We start from the raw sequence: 16,174 nt of genomic DNA, 5'->3' as shown, positions 1-16,174 counted from the left end.
TCTTTCATCAGTTTATACCAATAAACCAGTAACTGACATTGTACCTCAATTCTAATTGGATAACGACCAAGCTCTCCGTAAACCATACAAGTGGGTGTAGTTTTATATACATCAAGAAGCATTTTTAAAAATCGCAATTGAAACCTTGACAATATGTCTAATGAATCATATCCCCACACCTCACAACCATACAACAAAATTGGATGTACACACTTCTCAAAAAGATCCAATTGCACATCAATTGGTAAATTTAGTTTTCTACATTTTCGAATTAACGAGAACATTGCACGGTTACCAATCAAACATTGACGTTTCATGGCATTATGAAATTTGTTATTATAATTAAATAGTACACCTAAGTACACATAGTCCCAAACTACTTGGACAGGTACTCCATTCAAGACAAAATTTGGGATATTCCGTATTTTCCCCCGCGAAAAAACAACTATTTTTGTCTTTTCAATATTTATGCTTAGTCCCCAGTTCTTACAATAACGATCTAGTCCATCCAGGGCTTTTTGCATTTCTCCAGGTGTTTCGGCGAGTATAGCAGTATCATCAGCATATATTAACAGGAACAAATACATATAGTCATTAATGCGTTCAACATCTATTTCTTGGGCTCTTTTCAGGGGCAACTCTAGGCTGACATCATATTCAATCAAAAACTGCTTCAGGTCGTTTAAAAATAGTGAGAAAAGAATCGGTGATAAATTTTCGCCCTGAAGAAGCCCGATGTTTGAGGTGAACGTCTCGGAGAATACACTGTTCACCTTCACGCACAATTTTGCCTTATCATACATGTCCTTAATTACATTCAATACCTTACCATTAATATTCCGTTGCATCAGCTTCTGCCACAGGAGACTGCGTTGCACAGAATCAAAAGCTTTACGCAGATCAATGAAAGCACAATATAACTTTTTCTTTTGTTGTAAAAATATATCAATAAGACAATGTAGTGCAAAAATGTGGTCTACAGTAGAGTGGCCTTTTCGGAAACCAGCTTGTTCGTTGCCGATCACAGAATTGTCATCCAAAAATGCATGCAACCTTTTATTTATCACACTTGTAAAAAGTTTTCCAAAACAACTTAGTACACTGATTCCTCTATAATTATCAGGGTCGGCTGTTGAGCCTTTACCTTTAAAGATTGGGCTTATATACCCCACTGTCCAAGCTTTAGGCATTTTCCCAGTATGCAATATTAAGTTAAATACACGTGTTACAATAGTTAATAGTTTTGGTGAGGAATATTTCAAAAACTCGTTTATAATACCATCGTATCCGCAAGCTTTGTTATTCTTTAAATTGTTTACACATATCATCACCTCCTCCTTTGTAATATCAACATTCAATTGTTCATTCATAAGGTCTGTGTCATCAAGCACATCATCTTGCACATCAATCAAGTCGTGCTCAGATACATTACTAAGTTTTTCAAAATGTTTTACAAATACTTCACGGGATATATCATGCATCGCTTGTTTCTTCTGCTGGTCACATCCACTTATCAATTTCCAATAACTGCTGGGGTCAGAAGACTTCATTGTTCGAATTTTCTTATGTAGTTGCTTTAAATAACTATTATAACTTTTACTCAGTGTTCCCTTATAATCCTTGAATGCTTGGGCCTTATCTTGTATGATCTCTCTGTTATTTGGTTGGGCTTTACATTTTCTCTTTATTTTTCTATATTTCCTTCTTGTCTGTTTACATTCGTTATCAAACCAAATTTTCTTAACTCCGCTATGTGCATCGTTACTGCTACATGTATTTATTTTTTTCTTCTGCTTATTCTTTCTAAGCATGTTCAATTTATTGGCAGCTTCGGATAGAATTCCTTCTATTTGTTTCATTACATTATCGATCTGGTCCTGAGTTACATCCTCTACGCTACCAATTAGGGAAACTAATATCCCTTCCACTAATAATACTTTATTATCATCAATTTCATCTACAAAATTCTGATTTGCTCCTACTTTCCATATTGGTTTCAACACACTGCTAGTGTTATAATTGCTTTCAGTTTCATTCTCAACGTGTTCATTGTCCATTAGGATATCTGACAGGGCAAAAAATATAGGACAATGGACATCAGATAAACATTCATTATAGTCACATACTTGAAATTTTGAAAATGACGGAAAAACATTTGGCGTAGCTAGTACATAATCTACCAAACTCACATTATTACAAGTTACTCGACCCAATCTTGCGTCCTCTCCCATTCTGCCGTTCACTACTAATAATCGTTGACTAATACAAAAGTCAATAAAACTGCGGCCAAAATTGTTCATAACATGGTCCATTGAGCACCTCTCTTTTATAATTCCAAACATGTCCATCATCTGCAGATTCAGCAGCGACTCCAAAACTCAGTTGAGCGCGGCCTGTCCAATTGGTGTCCTTTCGCCATTGTCCACCCAGACTCTTGCGTCTAAGGAAGCCATCTTCCAAAGGTCTTATCCGCAGGCGGAGAGTTTGGTTGGCAGTGGAGTTGGCGAGAGTGTTTTTACACCCCCGGTATAGGGGTGTGTATAGGATTCGGTCGATGTGTTTGTTTGTGTGTTTGTGTGCGCATATAGATCTCAAGAATGAACGGACCGATCGTCACCAAACTTGGTGAACAGGCTCTATACATTCCTGAGACGGTCCTTACAAAAATTGGGACCAGTCAAACACACGGTTAGGGAGTTATTGGTGGATTAAGATTCTACAAGGACTTATAGAGGGACATATTAATGGTCAAAGGGAAATAACCTTCTCAGTTGGTGGCAGTGAGAATGGTAAGGACGGGGGTGTTTTTCCTACCTCGGAGGAATTTCTTGTTAACTTAGCTTTTAGTAGAGACTGAGCATGTCTGCAGTAAGGCATCTGATGATCCTCAAAAAACGGCAAAATAAAACACTGTGAACCAAATAATTATGAAACGTTCTACAGTCTACTGCACTGCCCAACCAATCCCACATGACGGCTAGCTACAAATCTAACCCCCACTCTCCTTCTCAGTCTTATAGCTTTTAGTGATGATTAGCACAGAGTGGTGTCTGGTCTTTGAGACTGCAGTCGTAAACACGTGGGTGTAGGTAAGCGCCAGATTCACATTCTTCAACATATGGGTGTTGAAGGTCTCTACCCGCTGCGGCGTATACTTTTTTTAACAATCAAACACCTTGTGGATTATCCTTACGGCGAGATTCTGGAATGCATGAGCACCCCAAAATAGATTCCTGTGTGAGGGAAAAGCTGGAGTGGAGAGAGAGAGAGAGAGAGCGAGAGAGAGAGAGAGAGAGAGAGAGAGAGAGAGAGAGAGAGAGAGAGAGAGAGAGAGAGAGTGAGAGAGAGAAAACGAGAGAGAGAGAGAAAGAGCAGAAAAATAAGAGAGAGTGAGAGAGAGAAAGAGAGTGAGAGAGAGAGAGTGAGAGAGAGAGAGAGAGAGAGAGAGAGAGAGAAAGAGAGAGAGAAAAAAAGAGAGAGAAAGACAGAGAGAGAGAGAGAAAGAGAGAGACTGAGAGAAAGAGAGAAAGAGAGAGAGAGAGAGAGACTCGGAGAGAGAGAGGCAGACAGAGAGACAGATAGAGATAGGGAGATAGACAGACAGACAGACAGAGCAACAGACAGACAGGGAGAGACAGAAAGAGACAGAAAGAGAAAGATTGAGAGACAGAGAGACACTGAGAGAGAAAGAGGGAGTGGGAGGGGGGAGAGCGGAAGGGTGGGGGGGGGGGGGGGGGTGTGCGAGAGGTGAAAGACACTTTTGGTGTGGTGGCGGAAGGTCGAAGGTAAATCGGAACACGGTGCATTTCTCTAGATTTATATGTACATCAGGTTGTCAGTTGTGATGCTGTTTGTCAGTTCTGGACAGGTATGAACCGGTATCGCGGTATCATCACACAAACCCTTTCATCCGCTCCTATCTTCAAAACAAACCGACCGGCTCTCTATTAGCCACGCTGCCAACGATGACTTACACTTCACTACTATCTTCGCCTTCTAGTTTGCTTTTTCCCTCCCGTGTGTGTTGTATCACTGCCGTTTGTGTACGTACACTGCAAACATGATGGGTTCTGGGACGAAGAATTCACCTAGCTTGCAATCAAGGAAGGGAGGTAATATAAACAGGTGCAGGGGAGGTAATGAATTATCGTCATCGCCACCCCCACCCACACAAGTCTGGCAACATCAAAGACGGAGGATTCCTGCATGATGTTTAACGGCAATTTGTTCTTCTAGCGCAGCAGGTGCTTTTGGGGATAGGGTGGTAGTGGTTTTGGTGGTGGTGGTGGTGTGTACGCGTGCGTGTGTTTGTGTGTGAGAGACAGGCAGAGACAGACAGACTCTATATAAAAATGGTTTCTCGACATCAGCTTTAAAAGCTTTATGCACAACACCAATATAGATAAAGCTATGCAAAGAACTGCCCGATGATTGTGTAATCTACGATCAACGCACACAGCGATACGGAAAGGGACAGAGAAAAATAAGACAAGAGAGACAGAAACACATGGTGAGGGTAAGAGATCTGTTTGGACGTGGGAACCGTGTGCAATGCTTTCATCATAAAAGCGAGATGCGTTCATTTATTTACGGACGGCTGAGTAAAGGAACGCACAACATCAAACAGTCGGAAACTGGTGTTGGCAATTTAGATAAACGACGGAGAAAGCTCGTTATCTTATGCAACCGATCCCTCGAAACCTTCCCAAAGTGCTGCTGTAGGGTTTTCTGGGTTATTGTGTGAATATGGGTTGTATGACACATGCACAGCTAATAATGTTTTGCTTTCATACCCCTCCCCCACCACAACCCCCCAATTCCCCTTCCCCCTCCCCCCCCCTCACCTCTTCTCGCTCCGAAACGGACACCTGCTGTTGTTACGACAATCTCTGTCCCGGTTCATCTTTGGTGTCGGGTAGCTTCTCATTTTGTTGCAAATTCAGCTGACGATGAAGAGAATTGAGTCATTTTAAATTGACCCCCACCGCGTGCGAATACAAGTACGTGTACCCGAATTTTTCCGAGCACACTCCGGTTAATCCAGCGCCGGGGTACCTGAGACCTGTTGAGGGATGGGGAAGGCAAAGACAGCGAGGAAGAGAAGATGGGCACTGCCCTGATAAAGCTGGCCCTAGAAACATAGAAATCTCTGAGGCCAAACAAAAATATATGTTGGTTTAGGGGTAACGTGACCAAAAAAGCTGAGGTCGGTAGGTCGGCTTTTTTAATTTTAATCTTTTTTTAATTTTTTTTTAAAGATTTAGTTGAGTTTAAAGGAAGGTACTTCCCTAAGTCTCGGTATAGTTCGCAAAATGTGCCAAAAATTTATTTTTTTGGTAGAAATGAAAAAAAAGTGTTAGGATCTGCGGGAAAAAATAGGGTCGGTCAACATATATTTTTATTTGGCCCGATATCTCGCGCACCTTACGGTCAAATATGGTTATGGGACTACCTTTACCTTGACCAATGATTCTCATTTTCCCCCTCTTCTTTGCGTGTCTCAGGTCGATGCCAGTTTCGACCCCGTGGACGCCAAGTTCTGCCTGGAGTGGATCAAGTCGGTGACGGGCCAGCAGTTCCGCATCGAAGAGAGCAACGAGCGCTACAAGGTCATGGAGAACTTCTACCAGACCCTCAAGGACGGAAAGCTCCTCTGCTTGTAAGGCACACGTTCTTCTTATCAGCCCCACCCCCCCCCCCCCAAAAAAAAAAGAACACACGCAAAAAAAGCAAGCAAGAAAGAAAAAAGTTGATAGTTGAAGTGACCGATTAAATATATATAGAGGAGGTAACTGTTTTTACATTTAGTCAAGTTATGACTAAATGTTTTAACATCGAGGGGGGAATCGAGACGAGGGTCGTGGTGTATGTGTGTGTGTATGTGTGTGTGTATGTGTGTGTGTGTGTGTGTGTGCGTGCGTGTAGAGCAATTCAGACCAAACTACTGAACCGATCTTTATGAAATTTGACATGAAAGTTCCTGGGTATGATATCCCCATACGTTTTTTTCATTTTTTTGATAAATGTCTTTGATGACGTCATATCCGGCTTTTCGTGAAAGTTGAGGCGGCACTGTCACGCCCTCATTTTTCAACCAAATTGGTTGAAATTTTGGTCAAGTAATGTTCGACGAAGCCCGGACTTCGGTATTGCATTTCAGCGTGGTGGCTTAAAAATTAATTAATGACTTTGGTCATTAAAAATCTGAAAATTGTAAAAAAAATATTTGTTTTATAAAACGATCCAAATTTACGTTCATCTTATTCTCCATCATTTTCTGATTCCAAAAACATATAAATATGTTATATTTGGATTAAAAACAAGCTCTGAAAATTAAATATATAAAAATTATTATCAAAATTAAATTGTCGAAATCAATTTAAAAACACTTTCATCTTATTCCTTGTCGGTTCCTGATTCCAAAAACATATAGATATGATATGTTTGGATTAAAAACACGCTCAGAAAGTTAAAACGAAGAGAGGTACAGAAAAGCGTGCTATCCTTCTCAGCGCAACTACTACCCCGCTCTTCTTGTCAATTTCACTGCCTTTGCCGTGAGCGGTGGACTGACGATGTTACGAGTATACGGTCTTGCTGCGTTGCATTGCGTTTAGTTTCATTCTGTGAGTTCGACAGCTACTTGACTAAATGTTGTATTTTCGCCTTACGCGACTTGTTTCTTCTTCTGAACAGCGTGTGTGTGAGTGTGTTTGTATGTGTGTGTGTGTGTTTGTGTGTGTATTTGTATGTGTGTGTGTTTGTGTGTGTGTGTACGTGTACGTGCGCGTGTGTATGTATGTGTGTGTGTGCGTGCGTGTGTGTGTGTGTGTGTGTGTGTGTGTGTGTGTGTACGTGCGAACGCGCGCGTGTGTGTGTTCGTGCGCACGCGTGTGTGTTTGTGTTTTCCGTCATTTTTTTTCCCTCCACGGAAAGAGAGTTTAGTATAGGCAGGAGAAATAGGGTTGGTCAGGTTTTGGCCTCACCACTGTTGAAATACATTTAAATGGACCTTCCCTGTCCATAGACAAATGTTAGCAGTTTCTTCTTCTTCATTATTAATAATGATAATAATAATAAGGGTATTTATATGGCGCAAATCCTAATATAGTTCTAAGCGCCTATGACAGTATGACGGTATCTTTAATTAAAGCTGCTCGTTTAATTTTCTGTGCATAGGGTGCTGAACGCTTTCTTGCCCGATCACATGAAGCTGGACCTGAGATCTAAGACCTTCCAGGACACCAACAACTTGGCCTTCGCGGCTGCCCGCGAGAGGGAAAGGATAGAGATCTTCACGCAAAAGGTAAGTCTCCATTTAGTTATGAGACCAAGGGTAGGGCGGATGGTCGCGAGAGAGGTACAGGGAGTGGAATGTTGACCCTGCCGTGTGCCAGTGTGACGCCGTCATCTTGTCCCCGTCGTCATATTATGATTCTCGGCCTCGTTGATCTTGTATAAACTCCACACAGAACAAACAAGTCGCGTAAGGCGAAAATACAATATTTAGTCAAGTAGCTGTCGAACTCACAGAATGAAACTGAACGCAATGCCATTTTTCAGCAAGACCGTATACTCGAAGCATCGTCAGTCCACCGCTCATGGCAAAGGCAGTGAAATTGACAAGAAGAGCGGGGTAGTAGTTGCGCTAAGAAGGATAGCACGCTTTTCTGTACCTCTCTTTGTTTTAACTTTCTGAGCGTGTTTTTAATCCAAACATATCATATCTATATGTTTTTGGAATCAGGAACCGACAAGGAATAAGATGAAAGTGTTTTTAAATTGATTTGGACAATTTAATTTTGATAATAATTTTTATATATTTAATTTTCAGAGCTTGTTTTTAATCCAAATATAACATATTTATATGTTTTGGGAATCAGCAAATGATGGAGAATAAGATGAACGTAAATTTGGATCGTTTTATAAAGTTTTATTTTTTTTTACAATTTTCAGATTTTTAATGACCAAAGTCATTAATTAATTTTTAAGCCACCAAGCTGAAATGCAATACCGAAGTCCGGGCTTTGTCGAAGATTGCTTGACCAAAATTTCAATCAATTTGGTTGAAAAATGAGGGCGTGACAGTGCCGCCTCAACTTTCACGAAAAGCCGGATATGACGTCATCAAAGACATTTATCAAAAAAATGAAAAACACGTTCGGGGATTTCATACCCAGGAACTCTCATGTCAAATTTCATAAAGATCGGTCCAGTAGTTTAGTCTGAATCGCTCTACACACACACACACACACACACACACACACGCACAGACACACATACACCACGACCCTCGTTTCGATTCCCCCTCGATGTTAAAATATTTAGTCAAAACTTGACTAAATATAAAAAACAGCCTTCGATAGTACTGATGAGCGACCTTGGGTACCTTACATTCATGGGACCACATTTTGTCCAACCAATTTTTTGTATTTAACTTAACATCCTAAAATGTTTCCCTTCTCATTCAAAGGACGTAACCACTCGGTACACGTTTTCGAAAAAATCGAATTTTGGGGTGAAATCTATTACATTTCATCACCAATTTTCTTCACATCCAGAAACTGACATGCTTTTCGTCCTTAGATAATTTCACTTCATTAATTTTACCAGGAAACAACATTTCAGTCTCCAATATAAATCGAGGGGGTAATATGACGGCAGGGCCAAGATGACTGCGTCACACCGGGTTGTGAGCAGTTTAGCTCAGACACCGTCGCGGCAGACGCGCCTATAAGTTCTATGAAGGAAAATGCAGCGCGCTATTCTGGCCAACTGTCGTCCTCATCTCTAAGGCAGACTGATACCAAGAGGTCTAGGTTACACCCATTCTGATAATAATAATAATAATAATTGTCAGTAAGTACTGGTGTCACATGACTGATGTGAACCAGTTGATTGGCTAATGGCGATGCGCTAAAACTGTTAGCGCACTCTTGGAGTGCGCTAACTTTTCCACAGAGCGTATTCTTGCGCCCTTTGCCTAAGCAAGACTGTGCTCTCATCCTCAGAATTAATTAATGACATGTAGCTTATATTCTCCACAATACCAAATGACCATAAATTCCCTGCTTCTCAATTAAAGCAGAAGTGGGTTTTTTTTCTGACAGATTGCATGTGCCTGTGCCAGTGCCAGTGATCTAAAAAAATAGAAGCCGCTGTGTTTCATCTAATTTTCGCCGACTTGCATAGATTCTTCTCATATGCCGTGTTAGTGGCATGTAGCTTATCATCCACATTACCAAATGATGAGTTAGTATACAATTCCCAGCGGCTAACAGAAAACACAAGTGTTATTCCGATAACGTACCAGCAAGACCAGTTTGGAAGACCGACTCGATCGACTCTGTAGCAGACAACACAGAAATACGACTACATCAGTTCAGTAAATGAATGGTTTCAGAATTATTATTTCAAAGCAAGAACAATCGTAATCGAAAACGTGTAAGGTTCAGAACGTTCTTACCATATATAAGATTTATTAGCAGCCTGCCTTATGCCTTATGCGTACAGACTCAGTGCAGACTGCAGTCGTTCCATTGCCCAGGTTGGCAGGTAGCCTAGCAGACGACATTAACCCCGCTCAGCAAATTAACATGTTGGGCAAATGTGAACGAAAAAACGATGGGGATATAATACGTGTAGGGTTCAGAGCATTCTTACCGTTCATATTTAGTATCAGACTCCCCGATGAGTGAAGATAGAACACGAGAAATATGCCACATTTGTTTTGAAAATGTGCGAACCGTCGAGTCCCGCTTTGAGTCAATTCAAGGGGAGTCACTCCGCATAGTCAATCCGTCGAAGCTCGACTGGAGGTTTCGAATCGCAAATAATGAAGAGCCTTTCTCCGAGTTCAAATGAGGTCTCTCTGAAAGATCATCACTGTTCAGATTAACGCTACACTGGAATTTACCAACAGAAATTAAAATGCGTGTGACGAAAGCACGACACACTTGAGACACCCCACACAAAAGTAGATCTTTACTGTGCACGACCTGACCACACAGTTATGCCTATTCAAATGCGCATTGCAAAATGTGCGTTTGGAATCTTCTTTTTTCTATGGCGGTACTGACAATATCGTTATTGAAACAATCCCAGTGCACTAAGGGATTTATAGAGCAAATCTCGAAAATAATTATTGAACTCAGCGCTATGCGCTTCGTTCAATAATGAATTTTCTCGATTTGCTCTATAAATCCCTTAGTGCACTGGGATGTCTCAATAACTTAAATAATAATAATAATAATAAATAACTTTTCTATAGCGCGAGTCCCATCAATTGGCTCCAGGCGCTTTACAAATTCATTATAGAATAAACTAGCACAAATCAACAAGCAAACAAAGCATACATTTAACTGAGACATAACACCAAGAACCCAAGCACTAAGCAAAAACTTAGCGTACAATGTTAAAAGTACACACACACGCACACACACACACACACACACACACACACACACACACACGCACGCACGCACGCACGCGCACACACAAAGATACCATTGACAAATAGACCATAAAGCACATACAGGGTAGAGAGTTCCAAAACAGAATAGAGTTGTGGAGAGTCTACTCAGGCTAAGCAAAGGCTTTACGAAACAGGTATGTTTTGAGTTGTGTTTTGAAGGAGGAAAGGCTGCTGGAGTCACGGATAGAACTTGGAAGCGAGTTCCAGACGGTCGGAATCCGGTACCTAAAGGTTCTTTCACCAAAGGTCTTGGTCCTGGTTTTGGGGATGCGAAGGAGTTTTTCAGAGGAGGATCTGAGAGAACGGGATGGCTCGTAGATACTGAGGGAATGGGACAAATAGGGGGGAAGTGTTTTCTCAAAACAGCGGTACCCTAACAGAGCCAGCTTGTACTCGATTCTATACTTCATAGGAAGCCAGTGAAGGGTGGTAAGTAGGGGAGTGACATGGTCTTTCTTAGACTTCTGCAGAATGAGCCTTGCAGCACTGTTCTGGACTCTCTGTAAGCGATCAAGTTCTTCAGTGGGGAGGCCGGCAAGCAATGAGTTGCAGTAGTCAAGTCGACTCAGGATCAGAGAGGAGACAAGTTGAACAGTGGCTTGGAGTGTCAGGAATGATCTGACAGAGGAAATCTTGCGCAACTCAAAAAAGGCACATTTACAAACAAAACTAATGTGTTTTTGCATTGTCAGAGCAGAGTCCAGGTACACGCCTAGGTCCTTAACAGCGGTTTGGGAGACAATCTGAGTGTCGCCTATTGTCAGGGAAGTACAGTCAATCTGATTTAAAGCATGCCTTGAGCCTGACAGCATCACCTCAGTTTTTGAGTCATTCAGCTTGAGTTTATTGTCTATCATCCAGTCTTTAACTGACTCAATGCAGCGCTCAGTGTTTTTAACCACTTTTGGAAAATCACTGGGGGGAGCAGAATCCTCTATTTGGGTGTCGTCGGCATACTTGTGGTGTTCGCAGCCATGCCTCGAGATGACGTCAGATAGGTCCTGTGTGTATAGTGTAAACAGAACCGGGCCTAGAACAGAGCCCTGAGGTACTCCGTGCTTCAGGGGAACAGGGGATGATTCTTTTTGACCTATTTGTACTCTTTGAAAGCGTTCGGAGAGATATGACACGAACCACTGGAAGGCTTTGTCGGCAATTCCAAACGTGAACTGTAGTCTCTTTAGGAGGACGTCGTGGTCGATGGTGTCAAATGCCGCCGAAAGGTCCAAGAGTGCGAGCACAGACACTTCCTTGTTGTCAGCACTGGTCAGCAGCTTGTCAGTTACGTAAAGAAGAGCGGTTTCTGTGCTATGATTTTTCTTGTATGCGGACTGATGGACGTCCAAAAGATCATTACTCAGCAGATGTTCTTGGAGCTGCGCTAGCACACACTTTTCTAACAGCTTGGTCAGAAAGGGTAAGTTTGAAATGGGTCTATAGTTCTTTAAGCACTCCGTGTCTAGGCCTGGCTTTTTAAGAAGTGGTGTTATGACTGCCTCTGATAATCCTCGCTCCACGGCTATCGCCAGTTGTCTCTGTGACCGAACGTGAAAGTCCTACGCGAATCTATCAAAAGAAGAATACAGAGTGATCTCCCATATGTTGTTCACGAGCAGTGTTCGCGAGACGAAAATGATTGCAGATTAGCCGACTTCGACAGTGATTTCCGTTCTGTTCTTCACAGTTATGATTAAGACATCGTTCTAAGGTCAAAATAAGTCGAAATTTGGGGACTGCTGCCGGAAGGAGACCGTAATATATGGTTGCATCACTGTAAAAAAAATCGTCTGCTCCAGCGAGGGCCGAACCCAAACGGTTGATTATCACGTGACACTTGTGCCATATTTAGAGTTGTTTGCACAGTAAATACATCCGCGAAAAATAGCTCGCTTCAAACTGTCTAAAACAAAAATTTCTCTGTAATTTAAAAATTACAAAACACCATGAAAAATCATTATTGACGATCGCGAATCTGCTTACATCCATAACACATTACAAAAAGCTCTAAATATGTACAAAAATCGGTTTCCTTGCCAGACAAGGAAACTCAAGGCATCCTGTCAGGGAGAGAATGAGCCGAACTCATTTTGACCTGAGGTCAGGATGGGTTACACCCGCCTTCAGGCTCAGGCATTTTCAAACGCTCGACTCAAGACTAATTACTCTATTGGCTGCAGGCCGTATGGCACCGATTGGTCATTACTATTCTCTGATAGATTTTCGAGGCATGTTCCTCCTCGTGAACACCATTCGGCTTACCGTCTCTATAGGGTTGCCCAGGCTTTCAAATGGGTAAAGCTTGACATTCATTGGTCCAAGTCCACTTCGCAAAGTTGACTTCACGAAGTTTTTGGTGTTGAATGTTTGGCAAAAAGACTATAAGGAACGCCTATATTATATAGAGAATTCTACAAGGCTTCCTATGTGATACCAGTTTTACACGAGTTGTGTTTTTAAATAGTGAACTGCGAGCGAAAGCGAGCTGTTCATTATTTCAAAACACAACGGACAGAGAGCACTCTGGCTGTTCATTATTTCAAAACACAACGGACAGAGAGCACTCTGGCTGTTCATTATTTCAAAACACAACGGACAGAGAGCACTCTGGCTGTTCATTATTTCAAAACACAACGGACAGAGAGCACTCTGGCTGTTCATTATTTCAAAACACAACGGACAGAGAGCACTCTGGCTGTTCATTATTTCAAAACACAACGGACAGAGAGCACTCTGGCTGTTCATTGTTGATATGTGAGCACTTAGAGGGATGTAAGACAAAAGCAACAATTGTTAACAAATTCTTAAATTAACAAATTCTTGAATCAACAAACACATTCTTACATTAACAAATTCTTAAATAACAAATTCTTCAGTTGTCAAATTAACACATTCCCCGTGCGCAGTGTAAGTAAATAGTTAACATTGTAAACAAAAACAATAACCTACTAGCAATTGTGGTGATGCAAAATGTTAGGTTAACTTGATGGCCGATATACAGTAGCACGTACACAATGCCTGTTACGCTTATTCAATTTCAATGCAATATGTTGACAGATCCAAGAGTTCGGTGTGCCAGAAGTGGACTGCTTTCCCATCGACTGCCTGTACGAGCGAACAAATCTCAACAAGGTCATCGCATGCATCAGAGCATTCGGCATTGAGGTCAGTGTGTGTGTGTGTCTGTGTGTGTCTGTGTGTGTGTGTGTGTGTGTGTGTGTGTGTGTGTGTGTGTGTGTATGTGTGTGTGTGTGTGCTCGCGCGTGCGCGCGTGTGTGTGTGTGTGTGTGTGTGTGTGTGTGTGTGTCTGTGTGTCTGTGTGAGTATGTGTGCGAGTGTGTGTGTGTGTATGTGTGTTTGTGTGTGTGTGTGTGTGTGTGTGTGTGTGTGTGTGTGTGTGGGGTGATCCAATCGAATTTAATTCCTGTTTGAAGCAAATAATTCGTCCTTTTCTGGCTATGTCAAAGGTAATCACACCGGTAACGGTGTTGATAATGTAACATTATTGTATGCTCATCGTATTCAGTTGTCTTGTCAACCATTACACACATTTACCTAATTGCGATAATAAAACTTGTACCCATCATTATAAACAACATCAACAACAACAACAACAACAACAACAACAACAACAACAACAACAACAACAACAAAAACAAGCCGCAGTAAAACAATTACAAAAACATGAAACTAAAGTGAAATGAACACATCCATAGAGCGTGCGAACGGAAGAAATAAAAGAGGCATGAGATCATAAAAGTATTATTGAATTGAATTGTCCGTAGTCTACTATTGTCCGTGTTTTTGTGTTCATGAGGATTCCCCCCACAGCTACCCTGGCATAACATAACTTTTGTCCAATTAAGATCATAAAAGTGTTATTGAATTGAATTGACAGGACGGGCGCAGTGGCGTAGTGCATATGAAATCGGCCTCCTAATCGGAGGGTCGTGAATTCAAATCCCGGCCGCGGCCGCCTGGTAGGTTAAGGGTGGAGATTTTTTCGATCTCCCAAGTCAGCTTGTGTGCAGACCTGCTAGAACATTTGTCCAATTAAGATTGTAAAAGTATCATTGAATTGAGTTGTCCGTGTTTTGTGTTCAGGTGGAGTCTCACCCCAGCTACAATGGCAACAAAGTGTGGCCCCCTAAGTCTCAACCCAATGTCCGTCACTTTTCGGAGGAACAGCTGCGGGCCGGACAAAACGTCATCTCCTTGCAGTACGGATCTAACAAGGGCGCCAGTCAGGCCGGCATGAACTTCGGCAAGAAGCGCATGATCATGAAAGAGTAGCTTCCGCTTCCGGGTTGGTTTCCGGTTCCGGTTCATGGCCACCACCGCTACCACTCTCTCTCCACTTGCCACGCAGCATGCGCAAGAGGTCTCGCAGCGAAAGAAGAAGCTGTGTCGTTGTTTCTTTGGATTTGGCTTTGGCTGGATTTTGCTCTTGTTGTTTGTCTGTCTGGTTTGGTCTCCCTCGTTGCGTTGTGAGACTTTATAGATCAGATCCCCTCCGCCGGCGGGGTCCAACTGAGGCGGTCTCAGCGAAGACGAAGAAGTGAAATGTGTAGCGATGAATGTAATACTAGCACAGCAACATGGCTAGAAGTTGAGTAACCTGAAATGCAGAACCCACCCCGCCCAATCCTGAGACTTGTAGAGGAAGTCTTGACGTAAATCCTTGGTGGCTTTAGCTCAGTTTTGTAAGACTTCTGTTGTGTAATATTCTCCACCCTGTGTCAAAGAAATACGATCGGCATTGACAAGTGATTATCCTTGAAATATAGGGCAAAAACATCAAGGCAGCAACCCATCGTTACATCTCTTATCCGGAAGCGTACGAACAAGAACCTGTCCTGTACAACATCCACCATACTCCAAGCGCATAATTATATTCAAAAGCTGCTTGTGATTTTTTCCACGTCTTGTGCAAATGCGTGCAAATCTGCCACGAGTGTGGAGCAATGTATGCAAGTTATGAAAGTCCACGGGACACTTTGCTGAAGCGGATAAAATTCGTAAGTAAAACGGCTTGGTCATAAGCCTGGTCTTTTAAACCGGACAGTCAAGACAAGAAAACGATGAAGTTAATAAGGATTTTCGACGTAGTTTGTTCTTTTGGTGCGAGACATCATCATTTTTTTCTAGTGCTTTTTAATCTTGAAAAATTATCTGCTAAAATGAAACAACTGCAACCACACACTCACACACTTAAATAAAGAGCAGTCGCCGTGTCCTGGAAAATACACATAGTTATATGGTTTGTTTTACGAAGAGTTTCTTAGCTCTTTTCGCTTTCAGTGTCGATGGTGCCGCCATTTTGTGTAACCAGGAATAAGGTAAAGAGATTGGTGAAGAGTCGCAGAACGCCCCTGGCATTGTACACACATTGTCACAACAGCTCAGTGGTTGTAGTTCAGGTTTTCAACATATCCTTTGAACCATGCAACATCTTTTCTTTTGGTACACTATATGTGTACCAATTAACAAACGGCTAAGTTCTAGCACCCCATTCAGCAGTAGTACCAACCACCATTTCAAACGGTTATCACAGAACGAAACTGAAGCAGTGCAACCGAAGCAGACTTTCAATACCTTTCTGCTACAATTTCTTTTATATAAACTTTTATGTCTAGATGTTTATGTTCTCAATTTCGGAGTTATGACAGGCAATAAAGCTGAGTGTATATTTATGTTCCGAGG

The 16,174-nt window shown here is 41.9% G+C and overlaps 1 protein-coding gene across 1 annotated transcript in view; it reads left to right on the top strand.

Annotated features, from left to right (window-relative positions):
- The window catches only part of LOC138963231 (myophilin-like), a 57,177-nt gene that overhangs the window by 40,869 nt on the left and 134 nt on the right, over positions 1-16,174 (top strand). The window contains exons 2-5 of the mRNA XM_070335288.1: positions 5,505-5,659; positions 7,180-7,306; positions 13,529-13,636; positions 14,576-16,174. The exon at positions 14,576-16,174 is cut by the window's right edge and continues 134 nt beyond it. Coding sequence (XP_070191389.1) covers positions 5,505-5,659; positions 7,180-7,306; positions 13,529-13,636; positions 14,576-14,764 — 579 coding nt within the window. The 3' untranslated portion in view covers positions 14,765-16,174. The remainder of the gene's footprint in view (positions 1-5,504; positions 5,660-7,179; positions 7,307-13,528; positions 13,637-14,575) is intronic.

Source organism: Littorina saxatilis, linkage group LG3, assembly GCF_037325665.1.
Source record: "Littorina saxatilis isolate snail1 linkage group LG3, US_GU_Lsax_2.0, whole genome shotgun sequence".
Lineage (NCBI taxonomy): Eukaryota > Metazoa > Mollusca > Gastropoda > Littorinimorpha > Littorinidae > Littorina > Littorina saxatilis.
The sequence above is the reverse complement of the archived record's forward strand: the minus strand, read 5'-3'. Positions and strand labels throughout refer to the sequence as shown.